Source organism: Mastigoproctus giganteus, chromosome 1 (assembly GCF_048544385.1).
Source record: "Mastigoproctus giganteus isolate SK-2022 chromosome 1, ASM4854438v1, whole genome shotgun sequence".
NCBI lineage: Eukaryota > Metazoa > Arthropoda > Arachnida > Uropygi > Thelyphonidae > Mastigoproctus > Mastigoproctus giganteus.
Genome location: NC_143575.1, coordinates 95,330,869 through 95,351,501, shown reverse-complemented (window position 1 = coordinate 95,351,501; position 20,633 = coordinate 95,330,869). Strand labels below are relative to the sequence as shown.

Sequence of the window (20,633 nt, the reverse complement as noted above, 5' to 3'; positions counted from 1 at the left end):
GATGAAAGTTTTTGGCTGCGCTTCGCATATTTGGCAGATGTATTTGAAGCTTTGAACACATTAAATCTGATACTACAAGAGACGATTACCACCATCTCAGCTCATTTTGATGTATTGCAGACATTTATAGCCAAAATTTAATTATGGATTCAGTGTGTTTGATGCTAAAAATGTCATTTTGTTTTCTTGACTTGATGAAACTCTCAAAGACAAGGTTCTTGAAAATGATTTCCATGAAAAAATAAAATCCTACTTAGTTTGTCTTCAGAATGAATTCAGATGATATTTTCCTAATGTCATGACTGAAAATGTGAACTTTTGGAAACTTGTGAGGAAGCCTCTTCTCACTGATGGTCAGTCTTTGCCAGAAAATAACCGGGAGTTTTTTGAACTCAAGTTTGATTCACTTGCCAAAGATAACTTCAAAAAAAAAAAGTGTTGGAGAATTTTTGTGTAAAATATCTCCCTGTTAACTCCAAAACAAGTACACATGCTTTGCATGTCGTTATCCTATTTTCATTGACATATGTTTGTGAAGCTGGTTTTTCTGCACTTCTGGTCAGGCACTGTGGCAACCCCGGCCATTTAAATCTAGATATGCAGTGAATGGAGTTATATGAAATTTGGTGAAGAACAATGCAACACAATGAATATTTTTATTAACAGGACCCTCATATAGTATGTGCATCCTCTATTTCCAGTAATCATTTCAATAATAAACAAATAAAAACACAAAATAAATTGTTTCCAACTTTGAAGTTTAATTAACTGTAGGCCTGTGCACCAGGCAGTGACACATTTTGCATTCCTGTGAATATCTGGTAGTTGGTTGCCATTTCGAACTGCAGCTTGCCAATATACATTTTTTATAGGTGAAATGAATCAAAGTCACTGTAAAGCGCACAGTGCATATTTCATTGTTGACCATGATGGGTGTGTAGCCACAACGTTGGTGTATTTTTGTTATTTGCCCGAATTCCCATTAACTAAATAATATTAGCATTAAGTCAATACTCAACATTCAACAGCGTAATTATAGCTTAATTGTGAATTGAGCTTGAACTTTGTAAGTTGAAGTTATATTATGAAGTGGTGTGTAAGTAAAACATTATTTCTACGACACACAATTTTGTGAAATTTGATTCGATCATGGCCTTCATGCTTTCCCATGAAGTAAATCGCGTGACAGTGAATAAATTTCAGCAATAAATTTCAAGATAGTTTTTCACAATTATCTCTCCAAGAAAAAAATGCGATTAAAAAAGAAGGCTGCCCCACACCAAAGATTCAAATTTCTCAGCGGGGAATAAGTAATAATAAGAAATATATTCACATTTTTAAAACTGATTGGTACCAAAGGACACGTTGGCTTTTTGGTTGTGAAGTTAAAAATGCATTGTTTTGTTTTCCATGTTTACTGTTAGGAGGTGACTTAACGTGGACAAAAGCTGGCTTTACAAACATAAACAGAATGAAAGAAAAACCTCTAAAACATGAGAGTTCAAAGAAACATATTGATAATGTGATTTCACTATCGCTTTTATGAAGTGTAAATATTAAAGAACAGCTTAGTGAGGCCTACAGACTTTCAATTTGCAAACATAACAGAAAAGTCACCAAGAATCGTGAGGTGTTATCTAAAATAATAGACTGCATTAAATTTTGTGGACAGTTTGAAATTCCTTTACATGGACATGACGAAAAAGACGATTCTAAAAATCCAGAAGTATTCAGAGGATTAATAAATTTTGCCTGTACATTAGATTCCAATTTAAAGAACCATTTAGAAAGTAATGCAGCATTTAAATAATTTCAAAAACTATTCAGAATGATATTCTTGACTGTTTTCTGCAAATATGCTGGGATGAAATAAAAAGAGAAATTAAAAAAGCTTCATTTATAGCTGTCATGACCGATGACATTTGTATATGTTCTGAAATAGATGTTTCAGAACATATACAAATGGTAATTGTTCTGAATGGAGACCTTTTTGGGGGTTTTTTTCACTCTGGAAAACTAAACGGCAGACGGAATATCGAAGTGCATTCTAGATCAGTTAGACATAATCCTCGAAAGAAATACTCAAAACTGGTTGCTCAGACATTTGATGGTGCAAGTGTGACAAAAGGCAAGAAAGGGAGAGTTCAGGCTAAAATTAAAAAAATGTACAAAATGCACATTTTATTCACTGCTGTGCACACCAACTGAATCCAATGATGAGAAATGCAGCAAGTAATAACCAAGATTCAAGAATATTCTTTTTGAACCTTGTATTGATACCAAATTTTTCTCAAGATCACCAAAGTGTCTCTCTTTTCTCAGAAAGCATATGGACAGCCGTGTTACCTGACCTTCCCTTACAAGATGGAACTTCAATATACACGCCGTGAACAGCGTTTATGAAAATTTTGAATCTTTAAAAAAGTGCATGGAGGAACTGCAAGCAACAGCAAATGCAGATATGATGATTTCAGAAGTAACTGGAATTTTGCACATCTTGAGTAATGAAAAATTCGAGTTCTGGTTAGAACTTTTCCATCAGATAATGCCTCACATGGAAGTCATTTATAATCAAATGCAATCTCGAGAAATTGAGGCAATTAAAATACACGAATGTATAGGAAACTTTAAGAATGCCATTCTAAAAATCAGGAATTTGATGTACTGTGAAAATCCTTCAAAAACACTCATGATTGAAGTGAAGGATGTATGCGACTATATAAGTATTGACATAGGTGAGAGATATTCTTCTATAAAGCAATTAATTGCTGCTAAATTGTTTAACAAGGAGAACTTTGTTATTTTTCATATGAAAATGTCCATGGAAGAGGTACGGGAGACTACTGAGGCATATTCCATGATTGAAAGAGAAAAACTGATTACGGAATTACAAGTTTTCTGTAGCAGACATGAACTGCACAATTATTGCAAATTAACTGACTTGCTGAAATTTATCTCAGAAAATAATCTAGCTGAAGTTCTTGAACTTACAAAACTCATAAAAGTTCTTTTGACCATTCCGATGACTACTTTAGAGCCTGAACGCTGCCATTTGACATAAAAAAAAAATAAAAACATTTTTTGGGAGCACTACGAATCAAGAAAGGCTAAATGCTCAAGCAATGCTTTCAATAGAGAAAGGCTTGGTCAACAATGCACCAAACTTGAAAGAAAAAGTTATTAATCTATTTTCAACAAATAAAAACCGAAGAATGGATTTTGTTTTTAAATAAAAATTCAAGTCTGTTAATGGTAAATGTTTAGGTAATGTTTTGTGGTATTTTTAACTTGCTTATTATTATTACTGTGTATGTCTAATAACCATGGCAATTTAATGTAACTTTAAGTTGCAGCACCTCCGAACATCAGAGTCACGAGCTGCCACTGCTTCTGGCTATAAAAACAAAGCAACATAACAGACTTGCAAGCAGCCCTTCACAATTCATTAGTTCAAAGAGGCTCTATGCAAAACATCTGCTCTTGCTGCTGATCCAGATGGAATATATAAATGTTGAAACAGTTTAATGAAATATCTTGAATTCCCTGATGGTTTACTATAATTGAATCCTTTTAAAAAAACTCAGAGCCACAATCATGGTAATATTTATTTGTTTTAGTTCTTCCAAAACCAGGAAGCAATCAGTCAGTCTACCACAAATAATAGGCTTCTCTGACATCATTCCCAAAACTAAAAAAGTAATGATAAAAATCTACAGGCTTTCCTTATGTCATGCCATAATTTATACAGATTCCCTTAGTGCAATATTTGCTATCCAAAATAACTTCTCCTATTCTTATGCGACATCAGATGTTGCCTTCAACACTGTTAAGAACACAGTAAGTAATAACCCTGTCTGGATACTGGGACTTTCTGGTATTATGGAAAATGGAAGAGTAGAGCACACGGCTAAAAATAGTGATGATTTGGCTCAGACTTCTCTAGTTTCTTACATGGAATTAAAAGCATAATCCAAAGAGCATGCAATCTGGAATGGGCACAGATATGGAGCAAGCAGGAGTGTGAGAAATTCCAGAAAATTAGAACTGATCCTCAAACACGAATTTCAGGTGATATAAAAAAATTTAGGCTGGTGGCTGTCTAATAAATATAATCCTTCATTATTCCATTAGGTGCATGATGTAGTTGTACTCCTCTGGTCACAGAAAGAATAATAGGAAGAGGGTTGATTAATGGGTACTTGTTATATTGAAGAAGGAGAATCTTTATTGCAATGCTTAGAATGATAATTTACATAATAGTAGTTGCAACAGCCCATCAGGGCACAGTGGCCAGGTCTTAACAATGTACTCAGAGACATTATTGCCTCAATAAGTAAATAAATAATAAAATAATAATAAGTGGAATAAAGTACAGGAAAGTTGTGAAATGACTTGAGTGTACCACATATATAGAACATTAAGTGAGTGTACAAACCATTTGTTTCAAAAATCCATACTATTGGGATAGTGGTAGAAGTGGAGTCTGTTGGTGATTGGCATAGAGACACTATTATTATAGACAGATTTAAAGTGCATTTATGTGTTAAGCCAATTACAGGAAACATTTTGCTCCCTCAAGAAATCAATTTAGCTTGGTCTTGTGTTGAACTTAGAGACAAATACCATTATCCATAGTTCAGCCTAAGTTGCTAATATCTTTTTTAAATTGCATAGTATCACCCAATATTTATCTCTAAATTGTTATATGTATATTTGTATCTAAGTTGGACATAAGACTAAGCTTAATTGATATTTGGAGACAAGAGAAAGTTCCCCACAGTCAGCTTAATGCTCTAATAAACTTTAAATTTGTCAATATTTAATTAAAAAATTAATATTCCCAGAAATCTTATTATATTTCATAGGATTAGCATAAACTAATTATTGGGGAAACACACAAAACAGTGTTATGTGTAAAAAACTTCCACTTAACACAATGGTATTATGTGTTTAAGTGGATGATGAGAAACCAGTAATCTTCAAAACAGCTGTTCTGGCAGTGGCTCAAATTTTTAAATGCATAGAGCAGTGGTTTTCAACTGGGATGCTGTTGCGGAACCTTAGGGTGCCGCAACATTCGAGGTGCCATGTAATTTAGGTTTATGTTACTTAAACTTTTTTTTTTTTTTAATTTATAAGTTTATTTCATTATAAAAAGGTGTACGGTATCTTTTTAATTTTGTGGTGATCTATAATTGATGTTTATTTAATACCTCTATATAAAGAATAAAATTATTATATATTCTATATACAGTCGATTCCGGTTATTTGGGACACATCGGGACTAGTGCATTTTGGCCCGATTAAGCAGCTGCCCCAATTATCCGAAGTTTCACGTAAATAGTTAAAAATACAATGTACCCTCCCCCCATACAATTAGTTCACTGTACAATCAAATCACATTACGACGAACTCACCATAGTAAAGTACCGTTCATTATACAATGTGTAATAAGTGCCGGTCATTGTGATCACGTTTGTGAATTGAATTTTAATTCTATTAAACAGCGATTCTAATTAGCGAAAATAGGAGGAATATTATCCACAGGCTATAAAAGTAAAGATATATTAAGCACAAATTTACCCTTTATTACCTTACCAATTAAAAAATTAAATGATACGTGAAATTTGGAAGAATATACGTGATAATCAGAATAATTAATACATTCTGTTCACTGACATTTGTGATTGGGGGATAAAATTTAAAACAGTAAAAAGATAAGCAATCAATAACAAAGCACACACAAATTGCAAGTAACATAATACGCGCAAGTGAGAACGGAGTAACGAGTTACAAAGCTTTAAAAATAGGAATGAAGAGAAGATCTGAAAATTAATTTTTTTATATGATTGAAGATTTCGTGGAAGTGTAAACACATTTTACCATAATAACCCACAGAATTCCAGCTGTCGGTATTATCACAAATTCAATAAGATCGAGTTTACTATCCGTTTATGATAGATTGCACTAACAGAAAAGCCCAATAAACAGGTGACTGCTAATTGTTTTTATTGTTTTGTGGTTGTGACCTCCAGAAATCTGACCGAACCACGCGGTACGGTTGGAGACAATCGTAGGGTAATCTCCAGTGTTGTGGTCTCCTGTCCCGATTAAACGGCATTTTGTCCCAATTATGCGAAGTAAACCCTGGCTATTTTCTCAATTGGGTTCTGTTTTTTAAGATTTGTCCCAAATAAACGGCTGCCCCAATTAACCGGTGGCCCAAATAACCTGAATCCACTGTATATAATTTGTATTATGAAATGTAATTTTTATAATTATATTATTGTAATAACTATCATATAACATATATATATATATATATATATATATATATATATATATATATATATATATATATATACACACAAATATCCTATTTTAATTTAGCCTATATATATATATATATATATATATAGGCCAAATTAAAAATATTCTCTCTCTCTCTGTGTATATATATATATATATATATATATACACAGAGAGAGAGAGAGAGAGAGAGAGAGAGAGAGAATCACATCTAATCAGGCAGAAAATTGAGTAGGGTGCCGCAAAACAAAATAAATTACTTAGGGGTGACGTTATTAAAAAAGGGTTGAAAACCACTGGCATAGAGAATTTGCCTATTGGGTGATATTGTGATTTATAAAGATATTAGCAACTTAGACTGAACTGTGCATAATGGTATTTGTCTCTAAGTTAGATATAAGACCCAGCTTAATCAATCTTTAGAGGGAATAGAATGTTCCACAATATTGGTTTTATACATTATTGGTTAAATCTGTCTATGTTTAATTTCTGTTGTTTTCCTATATTAATCGTCAGATGATATCAAGATCAGAAGAGTAGTTAATGTTCATCACCATGCAGCTCCTTTGGGACGACTTGAATAGGCTTCAGGGTGGTCAGAAAATGGCAGATATGTTAATTAATCATAATACTAAGATTTTAAATTTATCCAAGAAATAACTTCAAAATAACTTACTCATTAGGAATTGATTATTAAAGACAGGAAAAGAGAGACACTTGGATGCTGCGATCCTGACAGAAATGAATCTGGAGTTTCAACAAGCAGCAAGGAGGAACCATGGGAATCATAATCCCACTGTAGGCAGCAGTTGTAAGATCACACTTGGAATTCTATGTCCAAGTATAGAGACAGCACCTAAAAATAAGACATTGAGCTTCTTGATAGGGTTCAGAGATAACTGCCATGCATATTGAAATTGGCCAAAGGGGACTCGTTGAGGAAAACTTTTACCTAATTAAATGTTGTCAATGATTTTAACTTCATTTAAATTTAATAGACTTGTTGTGCAATGCAATATTTTTCTTATTCTCAGTAAGACATAACAGCAAGTTCTTGAAGACATTCATCACAATTATTCCTGTTAAACAGCTTTTTCTGACATATCATATATGCTCAGCATGAGTTGTTCAGTGCTTATTTGTGCCCTATTAATCTGATTTTAAGTGGGATTTTAAAATAAATTGTTTTTTAATTCAACAAATGACGAGGCATAACATTTTATTAAAAAAAAAAGCAGTTGATATTCAGAAATTTTTGTATTGATTTTGAGTAAATATCCTGTAAATTAAAGAAAAAAAATAGCATTAAATATTTTTGTGTAAAATTTCTTTGGAAAAAAAAACAAAAAACACAGCTGTTTTACTTTTAAGTTAAACATCTTGTATATATATATATATATTATCACTCCTCCACACCTTTTTTTCTGTTACAGAGACAGATGATGTGGATTCCGAAATTGGATATCATCCATCGTCACCAGCTGAAATTGCTCTTGCAGTTGCTCTTTCTCTTCCGAGCTTTTTATTCTTTATTTATCTAATGGTGGTTCTATACCGGTGTATGTGTTCTCGCCATTATGCTGAGTGGCGAAGCTCTTGGCGACAAAATTCTATAGATGCAAATTGTGGTAATAGTACTTCTCCTCATTCTACTTCAGATGCATACCTTGTGATGGAAACACTTCCAGTGAAACTGCATGGTCATACACAAGTAAGTGATAAAGTGATATTTTTCAGTAATCATAATAATTAATTCCTATTATAATGCACTCAAACTTAACTTTTATAGCTCTAAACAATAAATGTATTAGAATAAAGTACCTTTTTATTGAATATAAAATGACATTTCTCAACTAATGGACAAAGAAGTAATTTAATTTAAAGAAGTAAACAAAGAAGAAAAAATTAAAGAAATGGGGTGTTCTCAATTTTTGTAATTCTTCTAAATAGCGGCCCCGGGTGCCAAGCGTTATTGTGATCGAGCGATTCTCTGAGCTATCTACAAAGCGTTTTCTTACTGCGACAGTTCTTGTTAATTTGGAAAGTTTCTCTTACGTTTAAAGCCATTTATTGTTAACTTACTCTTACGAATTGTAAGTAAGTTACAGAAAGGAAAACCACCTTTCTTTTTTCTTTCCTTAAACTAACAAACTAACTTACACCGCTTGGTCACTCTAGCGGCACTGCTCCTGCCTCCCCGTGGCGGGGCCGGTAACCTTGGCAGAAAAGGCTCTCTGCCAGGGGCTAAAAGGAGCTGACATGGATCTCAAAGATAGTTATCCATCTGTTGAGCCTCGTGCCTCAACCTGTCCAAGGACAGACCAAACTGATTTTGACACCTCCCATCCTAAGAGACAAAGAACAGAAGTTTCCAAAAAGGAATCACCTCTGTTTCTTATAATACATTCCCAAACAAGTCAACCAATAGGTGCACTTTCTCCATTTCTTATCAAGAAATGTCTCGAGAATGCTGCCAGACCACCTAAAATGGTGAAAAGACTCCGCTCCGGAGATCTACTTATAGAGACCATGAATAGTAGGCACTTTGAAGCCCTACTAAGAATCTCAAAATTTGCGAATATTCCTGTCACAGTAACTCCACATGCCACCCTAAACTCATCCAAAGGAGTGCTCTCTGAGTGGGACTTATTAAATGTTACTGAAGAGGAGTTAGTCCAAGAGCTACAAGAACAAAAAGTTATACAGGCAAAGCGAATTAAAATCAAAAAAGATGGTGAACTGGTTCCGACACGTAGTGTTATACTGACCTTTTCAACGCCAATCCTTCCAGCTACAGTTAAGGCTGGATATCTAAACTGTCATATCCGACCTTATATCCCAAATCCGCTCAGGTGCTTCAAGTGCCAAAAATTTGGCCATGCTCAAACTGTGTGTAGAGGGGTTTCAGTGTGCCCCAACTGTGGATCCAAGGAACACACTCAGACAGACTGCCCAGCACAAACACCAGTATGTCCAAACTGTAATGGTAGCCATCCAGCTTACTCAAAAATTTGTGAAACCTGGAAAATTGGAAAGAAGATACAGAAATACAAAATAGAAAACAAAGTGACTTATCAAGAAGCAAGGAAACAAGTTTTACTCACAGTACCGAAACTCTCATATGCAGCTGCAACACAAAAATACAAATCAGAAGGAACCCAAACTGAAGTGTCCATACCACCAGCTACATCCATCTCCGGCTGGGCTCGGGCTGTTCTAGCGAATCCGCAGGAGTTCCCTAAAGAACAAGTAAAAGACCAAGCAAATAATACCCCAGTCACCGTACCACCAACTATTACTCCATCACGTTCAGATACTGAAAGTCTGAGAAATCTTAAACTGCAAAATACTTTAACCGCAGATATGGAAACCGATAACACCACCAACAATGATGAAACCGTCTTAGAAATACATGCTGAGGAAGACATGGATACTGCACGACCCGTTTTCCCGAAAAAAGATAAAATAAAACTGGACCGCCATAAACAGATTGGCTCTAAAAAGCATTCAGAAATACTTTCTACTTCAAAAGCTAAATAATGGATCAGTTGATTCAATGGAATTGTAGAGGCCTCCGTAGCAACATAGACGATATTCTTGACTTGATAAATCAGCATCATCCAGTAGGCATCTGCCTACAAGAAACAAATCTCTCTCCACAAGTGACACTTTCAGTTAAAAACTATACATTGTTCAGACAAGACAGGATCTCTGCCCATGGGTCACATGGTGGTGTAGCTATATTGGTTGACAGCAAAATCCCGTCCAGACGTATTCCTGTACAAAGCACTTTAGAAGTAGTTGCAGTATGCCTCGCTCTTGGAAAAACGCTTACTCTTGTATCCATATATATCTCACCAAATCAGAACTGCTCGATAACTGAACTAGATGATCTTATCTTACAACTGCCTTCTCCTTTCTGCATATTGGGTGATTTTAATGCGCATCACCAGTTATGGGGATCTTTACATACAGACAACCGAGGACGCACGATAGAGGCTTTTCTTGTAAAGCAAAACATCACACTGCTGAACACAGGCTCTGACACCTATGTCCATTTTCCAACAGGTTCAACTTCTGCTATAGATCTGTCATTATGCTCACCAATGTTATTTCCAGACTTCGAGTGGAGAGTTTCAGAAAATCCATTAAACAGTGACCATTTTCCTATAATCTGTAAGCTCTGCACAAGAAGAAACTTACCAGTAAGTGGTCGAACTAAGTGGAAATTCTCAAAAGCTGACTGGAATAAATATGCATCAAGCGTTACACTAGATGATGACATTATCCACCATCACTCCATAGATGATGCCGTTAAACACATCACAGAACAAATTTTGGCGGCAGCTGCTACTTCCATTCCTAAAACTTCAACTAATGAATCCAAACACAAAAATTACTGGTGGAATTCGGCATGTAACACTGCTAAAGGGGAAAAGAACAAGGCATGGAATCAGTTCCGGAAAAATCCAACCACTGCCAATCTGATTATCTTCAAGAAACTTAAAGCCCAGGCCCGATACATCCGGCGAAAAGCTAAAAAAGAGTCTTGGATTCGTTTTGTTTCATCTGTCACTAAAGACTCAAGTACTGGACTGATCTGGCGGAAAATAAGATGCCTTACCGGAAAGTCTCCATCAACTCCCTCCTCAATCATCGTCTATAAAGGACAAGAGGTAACCCTTCCCGAGAATATTTCAAACATCCTCGCGGAATCTTTTGCTCACCATTCTGCATCAACCTCATATGATCCAACTTTCCTAAAAGCCAAATCAGTAGCTGAAAAATATAAAATAAAATTCGGAATGAAGTCAGCCCTCTCTTATAATAAACCACTTACCATATATGAATTAGAAGAATCTTTAAAAAAAATCAGCCAATAGTTCACCTGGTCCAGACGACATATACTACTTAATGTTAAAAAATCTAAATGAGAGAACTTGTTACTCTCTGCTAAAACTGTTCAACCGAATATTTGTTGCAAATTACTTTCCCCTGGCGCCATTCTGTAGTTCTACCCATTCCAAAACCAGGAAAAGACCAATCAGACCCGCATAATTATAGACCAATCTCACTTACTAGTTGCCTAGGTAAGACTCTGGAAAAAATGGTACATCGTCGCCTCACCTGGTATCTGGAAACTCAGACTACTGTGAACAACGATCAGTTTGGATTTCGTAAAAACAGATCTACTTTAGACCTTATGATAAAGGCTGAGGCAAATGTGCGAAATACATTCATAAAAAACGAACATTTGGTTATGGTGAGCTTAGATATAGAGAAAGCCTTTGAAACTACGTGGCGTCATGGCATCCTTCGTGACCTGCATGCCCTAGGATTAAAAGGACATTTACCAGCATTAATTCAGAGCTTTCTTGAATATCGAACTCTCCAGGTCTGTTATCGAGGTACACTCTCCAAAATCTACATACAGGAGGAAGGAGTCCCACAAGGGTCAGTCCTTAGTGCCACACTCTTCGCAGTTAGAATACACACTCTAACAACAACCATACCGAATTCAGTAGAAACTTATCTTTATGCCGATGACCTCACTATATCCAGTCACTCACAAAATATGTACTCTATTGAAAGGAAACTCCAACTATCAATAAATAAAATACAAACATGGATGTCACAAAATGGTTACAGACTGTCACCAGAGAAAACTGTCGCTATACACTTCTGCAAGAAGCGAAAACTGCACCCTGATCCTGAATTGCGCCTAGGAAATCATGCTATACCAGTTAATGACAATGTTAAATTCCTAGGTTTAATATTAGATAAGAAATTAAACTTCCTGAAACACATACAGCACGTACGAACTACTTGTTTGAAGAAAATGAATATTCTTAGAGTGCTTTCTGCGATGTCATGGGGAGCTGACCGACTCTCCCTTCTTCACCTGTATAAAACTATAATCCGATCCAGACTAGACTATGGCGCACCCGTATATGACTCAGCTAGAAAATCAGCATTACAATCCCTAAATACCATTCAACATAATGCACTTAGAATAGCTCTAGGTGCCTTCCGAACGTCGCCAGTCCAGAGTCTTTACATTGATGCACATGAACCTCCATTATCATTACGGAGACAGATGCTGCTGTTTACATACGCTGCCAAAGTTCGGAGTATGCCCTCACATCCCATCTGGCCTTACATGTTTACTCCGTCTTTCCAAAATTTATACAGAAATAAACCAAATGAAAATAAACCTGCTGGAATTAGATTGAAGAATGTTGCACAGAATTGGAGCGTCCCACTCGACAATATCCACCCAGACACTGGAGAAATTGAACCTCCATGGTCCACTTTTAAACCTTTATTCGATGAATACTTTCAAAAGTGGGGAAAACAGGTGTTGGACAATCAAAATATACAGCAGCTACATTCAACTCATGCATCAGCAAACACTCACTGTCTTCAAATATATACTGATGGATCTAAATCTGATACAAATGTAGGTGCTGCAGTAGTTCTTCCCACTTGTGCAATCTCCGAAAAACTCTTCCCTAGTTGCAGTATTTACACTGCTGAACTCCATGCAATAAAAATGGCTATCAAACACGTCAACAACAGGTCTAATGAAGAAATTATAATCTATACTGATTCCTTGAGTGCAGTAACTTCTTTACAACATAAATGTCCGAACTCTCATCCTATTCTAAAAGAAATCAGAGCTCAGCTAATTAATCTCGCAAAATATAATACAGAGGTAAGGTTCTGCTGGATTCCTGGGCATGCTGGAATCCAGGGAAATGAGAAAGCAGATCAAGCAGCAAAAAATCCAGTCAACCCCGTATCTTCACTTGCGTCGATTCCTTATATGGACTGTAAACTTATCATAAAACAGTTATGTATTGACCAATGGACATCAGTATGGCAGCAGCAAACCCATAATAAGCTTTTCCAAATAAAGAAAAAGCCACAATACTGGAAATCTAGTTCACGATTAAATAGAAGAGAAGAAGTTGTCCTTGCAAGGACACGCATTGGGCATTCCCATCTGACTCACCTCCATTTGTTGACAAGGGATGAACCTCCTCACTGTCGTCATTGTTCCACCCTACTTACAGTAAAGCACATTCTCCTCGAGTGTCCTTACAATCATGCTGCCCGATTAACAAATTTTAAATCGGTTTTAACACAAAACAACTCATTAGAGATGAACCATATTCTCAGTGATGACGCAAATCTATCCGATTTATTTAGTTTTTTAAAACAAATTCATTTATATGAACTTATCTGACAAATGACTGAAAAAAAAAAATAAATAAATAAAAAATAATAATTTACACGATTACTGTGACAGGCACAATTTGGCCTTAGTTGCCCTTGTGCCAATAAACTTCCATTTAAACCAACCAACCTTCTAAATAGCTGTTAGAGTGATGTCAATTTAGTATGACTTTTTTTCTTCTGGAACTTGCCAGAACACTTGCAGAAGTTGTAAACTTGTAAAAATAAAAATTTGTCTTTAAGATAAAAAAGAATATACTCTTATTATAAAATGAAAATTATTTGTTATTACTAATGTATAAATAATGCAGTCCCCAGAACAGCTATTGAATATGTGCAAATTTAGACTGCAGATTAACGGGTGATTTACTGTGCCTTGACAGACAAGTAGCTAAACATTTTGCAACAGGTCACAACTTGCTACACTGCTGCAGTTTCAAGATACAAAGTCAGTCTCTGAACTTTTGATCACAACCTTATATATGTGTATACCGGTGGAAGGGTTAATCAGGCCAAACAATTCAAGGAAGCAAACTTATTTTGCATCATCAAAAAATTTAAAAATCACGATTTGTCCATTTCCAAAAAGTAACTATCCAATTCTTTCTTCAGCTCTGTCACTCACTCTCCCTCAACTGCCTTGAGAGGTGAGGCTTCCAGTGACTTCCTGAAGGTGATCTGACCTTCATGAGATATGATATTCTCTGTTGCTTCCTAAAATTTTTTATTTGTATCCTCTTGTTCTTATTTCAGTTATTGACGGACGTGAAAGTACTCCTCATTCATTCTGCTCATTCCTTTATATATTACTTTAATTGATGGTCCCACTCTTACAAATTCTCTCCATCCTGTCTCATAGATGTTCAGTTTTTTCTGCATGCCATTTCTGTAGGCATTGGTTTTATGAATTTGCATCTGTAATTCGACCTCCCTTCTGAACCAGTCCAAACATGTGCCCCAAATGGTCAATATCCATTCCCTGTTGAACTCCAAACCCACAGAACTAAATTTTCTACTTCATTTATATCCCTTTTATTTTTTTTTAATGTTTCTTTACATGTATTTCCTGAAAATTATGATTTACAGAAAATGAAGTTCAGTGTCAGCAAATGTCTTCCCAACCTTCAACCCATGAATGGAATTGAAGTACTATTGGTTCTAATACCTTTCATGTTTGGGGTCACCTTTAAACTTTTAATAAAATTACAAATGTAACTCCTTAACGCCTGTAAAGAGTAAAGGGAGTGTGAGGGAGCGATTACTTTTTTCACTGATTGTCAATTTGGTCAAATGGAATATTTGTGATTCTTTAGCTCAGCAGTGTTCATGCCACACCTGACAGGTGCAGCAACACTGCAACTTTAATTGCACTGTATTTTGTCTTTTTCGTGGAAATTTATTCACGATTAGCAAAGTTCCTAAAGGAGGGCGACATATCCCCTTCCAATTATCATCCTAATGTATCATGAAACAATATTCATGATGTGCATTTGCCAAGAGAGATTAGAAGTCAGGGTAATCCCCTAATAGACATATGCGATACAGAATTTTTTTTTTATAAAAACCCTAAACACGAAAGGTACTAGAACCTATAGTACTTAGTACCGTGCATGGATTGAAGCTTGAGAAGATGAAAGAAGTTACTTAATGATATTAGACTTGAATTTATGTAGGTTGTAATTTTCAGGAAATATGTATAAAGTGAGGTTGTTCTAGAAAATAGAAGTTGAATGAATAAATGAAGAAGAAGAAAATTTGGTTCTGTGAGTTTTCAGTTGGACAATAAAAGGATGCTGACTTGTTTTAGCATGTGTTGGACTGTTTTTTGGGGGGGGAGAAGATTATGCAATCCAGTTCAGAAGACAGTGTCCATGGGAGTATGCATAGAAAAGGCATGCAGCAGAAACAATGTCTGTGAGACAGAGACTTTGTAAAGGATATGTCATTAATTGATTGTCCTCTTTTGAATTCTAGAAGCCTGAGAGAGAGGGGTTATGGGGCACTGCCCCAGATGTGGAAACAATATTCCATGGTAGGATGGAATTGAAATTTGTACAGAGTGAATAGCTGTTTGAAATAAAAATAATGATGATACTGAAAAAGAAAGCCCAATTTTTTTAGAAGTCAGGGTAATCCCCTAATAGACATATGCGATACAGAATTTTTTTTTTTATAAAAACCCTAAACACGAAAGGTACTAGAACCTATAGTACTTAGTACCGTGCATGGATTGAAGCTTGAGAAGATGAAAGAAGTTACTTAATGATATTAGACTTGAATTTATGTAGGTTGTAATTTTCAGGAAATATGTATAAAGTGAGGTTGTTCTAGAAAATAGAAGTTGAATGAATAAATGAAGAAGAAGAAAATTTGGTTCTGTGAGTTTTCAGTTGGACAATAAAAGGATGCTGACTTGTTTTAGCATGTGTTGGACTGTTTTTTGGGGGGGGGAGAAGATTATGCAATCCAGTTCAGAAGACAGTGTCCATGGGAGTATGCATAGAAAAGGCATGCAGCAGAAACAATGTCTGTGAGACAGAGACTTTGTAAAGGATATGTCATTAATTGATTGTCCTCTTTTGAATTCTAGAAGCCTGAGAGAGAGGGGTTATGGGGCACTGCCCTAGATGTGGAAACAATATTCCATGGTAGGATGGAATTGAAATTTGTACAGAGTGAATAGCTGTTTGAAATAAAAATAATGATGATACTGAAAAAGAAAGCCCAATTTTTTTAGATGCAGGGGAAGCAATATTCATGATGTGCATTTGGCAAGAGAGATTAGAAGTCAGGGTAATCCCTAATAGACATATGCGATACAGAAATCAGAGTGCCATCAAAGATAAGCACAAGTGCAGAAGAATCCTTTTTGCATTGTATAAGAAAGGACTGAGTTTAAGAAGGATTGAAATTAACTAAGTTATCTTTGCCCCATCGAAGAATTACTTGCCCATCTGCATTTAAGGAATTGATTGTGACAATTAAATATTAATTGTCACAATTAAATATTAATTGTGACGTGGCACGTTATAATAATAATAATAAATAGTCGTTTTTGCACCATAAAAAAAAAACCATTATGGAGTACTCCCCATGTGGGCAGATCATAGAAAATTTACTGGATTAAATAATTAATTAAATCTGTATGCAGTTCCCAACAGAATCCACTTGATGTTGACATCTCAATATGCTCCCCCACTTTTTTCCCCAGCATAGAATGGACAGTACTAAATGACCCTTTTGACAGTGATCATTTTCCTATCATATGCAAATTACAAATATCGAAATCAAGGTTGTCCAATAATAAAATTGGACAACCTTGAATTTCTCAAAGCAGATTGGAAAAATTTTCTGCAAGCATGTCTCTTAACAATCATAGTTTACAGAATCAACCCAGAGACAATGTGACTGAATATCACTAAGTAAATACTAGAAACAGCTACCAGCCATACCAATCATATAGTGTAAAATGCAGATATGTCAATCAGAGGTGTAATGAACCTTGTAATAAAGTAAAATAAGAAAGAAACAAAGCATGGAATTTATTTCATAAACATCCCACAACAGCAAACCTCATTAATTATAACAGAATGAAAGAAAAAGCTAGACAAATTAGGCAAACTGCAAAAAAAGACTCATGGATACACTTTGTATGTACTATTACTAAAGATACAGATATCAACATAATTTGGGAAAAAATCAAACAGTTAAATGGCAGATATCTACCAATATCCTCCCCTGTGGAGACAGCAAATGCCTTGCTGAAAAATTCTAAGACGTGTCAGCAGTAACTGTCAACAACCAGTCTTTCCAGGATATCAAAAAGATAGCTGAGCAATATAAAATAAACTCTCACTCTAACTTATCTGATGGTTATAGTCATCCTCTCACAATAACTGAAATCATGATATCCCAAAAACTATTGAAGTTTATTTGTATGCTGACAATCTCTCAGTCTCGTGTTACTCTCTGAATATGCAGACTTTGATAACCAAAATAACATATTGGATGACACGTAATGGCTATATCCTCTTAGAACAGAAATCTACCATTATCCACTGTTGTAAAAATTGCAGCATATATATCCTGAACCAGAACTATGGTTAAAAATTCATCAAATTCCAATAACCAACTCTGTCCAATATCTGTGTCTAATACTAGATAGTAAACTCACATTTTCAGCACATATCAGTCATTTATGTACCTTGTATTTAAAAAAATTAAACATTTTTAAAAGTATTTTGCAAAAACATAGGGTGCTGATCATTGCATCTGTGTCATGTGCTAAATGCACATAATCCCATTTAGATTATGGAGCTACTGTTTATGATTCAGCTAGAAAGATATTCTTATAAAATTGAACACCATCCAACATAGTGCTTTGAGAATTGTTTTGGGAGCTTTTAAAACATCTCCAATGCAAAGTCTTTATATACAAGCAAATGAACTTCCACTACATCTCAGGAGGAAAACACTATTGCTCAGCTATGCAGCTAAAATTCAGAGCTTATTCTTACACTCTGCTCAGAAATACCACAGATCCACTGCTGGATAAAATTTTATAAAAGTAAGCCAAATGAAAACAAACCTGCTGGAATAATATTACGAAATCCGATGAACACTTGGAACATTCAACTTAACAACATTCACCAAGAAATAGAACAACCAGATCCACCCTGGTCTTTAAAAATAGTTTCCTGCAACAGTTACTTAATGTTGGGGAAATATTCATCAGCCACCTACAACATCCAGCAACTACATGCAGACCATTCAAATTTCACCACTTCCAAGGCGCCTTCATAGCCAGATGGGCAGGAGCAGCAGTGTGCAGCACACGCTTCTTGATTAGACTGGGGTTGGAGCCTGTGACCACCAAATACAGACGATGTGGAAAGGTCAGGGAATGACCACGGCATATCCCTGGAGCAGTATAGTCTTAGTTGCTAATGCTCCTAAAAACCAAATAACAAAGAAACAAACTACCACTAACAAAAACAAGTGGTAAAGAAAAGCCAAAAGTATCAGAATAGCCATCTATAATATTAGAAACAATGGATGTAGAAGATAAGGAGGTAGTGGATGAATCATTCTTGGAACACTTTGCGGAGGAGGAAATGGATGCGGGTCAGCATCCATACTTCCCCAAAAAAGATAACTCCAAGACTCACAAAAGTAAGCCCTCAGCACCTTGGAAGCCGCCTGATGGACGCACCAAGCCAAAATAATGTCTAAAATCCTACAATGGAACTGTCATGGATTCTGCCAAAATACTGACGATATTAAGGCCCTCCTGCAAAAGCATGAGCCAGTTTGCTTTTGCTTGCAGGAGACTTACCTAAAGGCAAATGATGACACCACCATGCTTAACATTATAACTTTTCATAAGGGTAGAATTGTGGATGGTCCTGTTCATGGAGTAGTGGCTATCCTTTTGGGCAACCAGATCCCAGTTCAGCCCTTGCTACTTACAACCGGCATAGAGGCTGTTGCAATTTGCCTTACATTGGGATTTTTATTAACTGTCTGCTCTATTTATTTGCCACCTGGGACTGACATCTCCCAGAAAGACCTTGATGATCTTGTAATGCAGTTACTTCTTGGGGATTTTAATGAACATAACACCCTGTGGGGTAGTGCTAGCATCAGTGGAAGGGGGCGAATCACAGGGCATGTGCTCAATAACAATGATTTTTCACTTCTAAATGCGGGATCAAACACCTTCTTCCACATGCCTCTTTGTACATTTTTTGCCAATGATCTTATCACAGGGAAGTGATCACTTCCCTGTGATAACCTGCTTACACGGTGGGAGACCATGTCTTCCTTTTAGGTTACCACGGTGGAAGTTCAATCAGGCTGACTGGAGTGCCTTTCAATACCTGGCAAATTTTGACATCTCCACAGTCAGTCACGAGCCTATCAGTGATGCAATCATGTACATAACAGAAAATATTGTCCATGCAGTTGCAACTACAATTCCAAAAATGTTCACCCGGTTTCTGCCTTTTCCCAAACCATGGTGGAATTCAGAATGCCAGCAGCAAAAAAGGCTCAAAACAAAGCTTGGGGGATATTTTGACGATACTTTACCACAGCCAACCTGTTAGCCTATAAACATGCATGAGCCAAAGAACGCTACACCCGTCGTCAGAGTCAAAAGGAATTGTGGATCCATTTCACATCATCTATTACCCAGATGACCAGCACTAAGGTGGTCTGGGAAAAAATCTGGAAAATGAAGAGAAAATATGCAGCACACCCCTCGTCGGTCCTGGAATATAATGTATGGATTATTGCAGACTCTACTGCAATAGCCAATGCTCTTGTAGAAACATTTTCTAACATCTCTTCCATATCATCTTATACCCCAGAGTTTCTGGTCCTTAAACACAAGGTGCCTCTGTAGCCAGGTGGGGAGGAGCAGCAGTGCGTAGCACATGCTTCTTGATTATACCGGGATTCGAGCCCGTGACCATCAAATATGGAGGATGCGGAGAGGTCAGGAAATGACCACCACATACCCTGGAGCAATATGGCCTTAGTTGCCAATGCTCCTAAAAACCAAAATTAATAACAATAAATAACCTTAAACACAACACTGAAAAACAGCCCCTTAAGTTTACATCAAAGTGTTTCCACCCTTATAATGGGCCATTTGCCATCCTTGGGGCCTCCGTAGCCAGGTGGGAAGGAGCAGCAGCAGTGCATAGCACACACTTCTTGATTAGACTGGGGTTCGAGCCCATTACCACCAAATATGGAGGATGTGGAAAGGTCAGGGAATGACCACCGCATATCCCGGAGTAATATGGCCTTAGTTGCTAATACTCCTAAAAACCAAATAACAACAAATTTGCCATCCACAAGTTGAAAACGGCACTTGCCCATACAATACAAAGGCTGCTGCTGTTGACCAGGCGACATCCATTATGAAATAATCAAATACCTTTCCCCAAAATCCATGGACCTTCTGCTCTTCCTGTTCGACCAAATATTCCTTGAAGAGCAATTTCCGAATACCTGGCGGAAGGCAACTATTCTTGCTTTTGTGAAGCCAGGAAAGAATTCTAAATCTCTGAAAAACT

The 20,633-nt window shown here is 36.3% G+C and overlaps 1 protein-coding gene across 1 annotated transcript in view; it reads left to right on the top strand.

Moving 5' to 3' along the window:
• The window catches only part of SCAP (SREBP cleavage activating protein), a 512,327-nt gene that overhangs the window by 335,912 nt on the left and 155,782 nt on the right, over positions 1 to 20,633 (top strand). Inside the window, exon 18 of the mRNA XM_090380371.1 lies at positions 7,743 to 8,020. Within this exon, the coding sequence (XP_090236497.1) occupies positions 7,743 to 8,020 (278 nt within the window). The remainder of the gene's footprint in view (positions 1 to 7,742; positions 8,021 to 20,633) is intronic.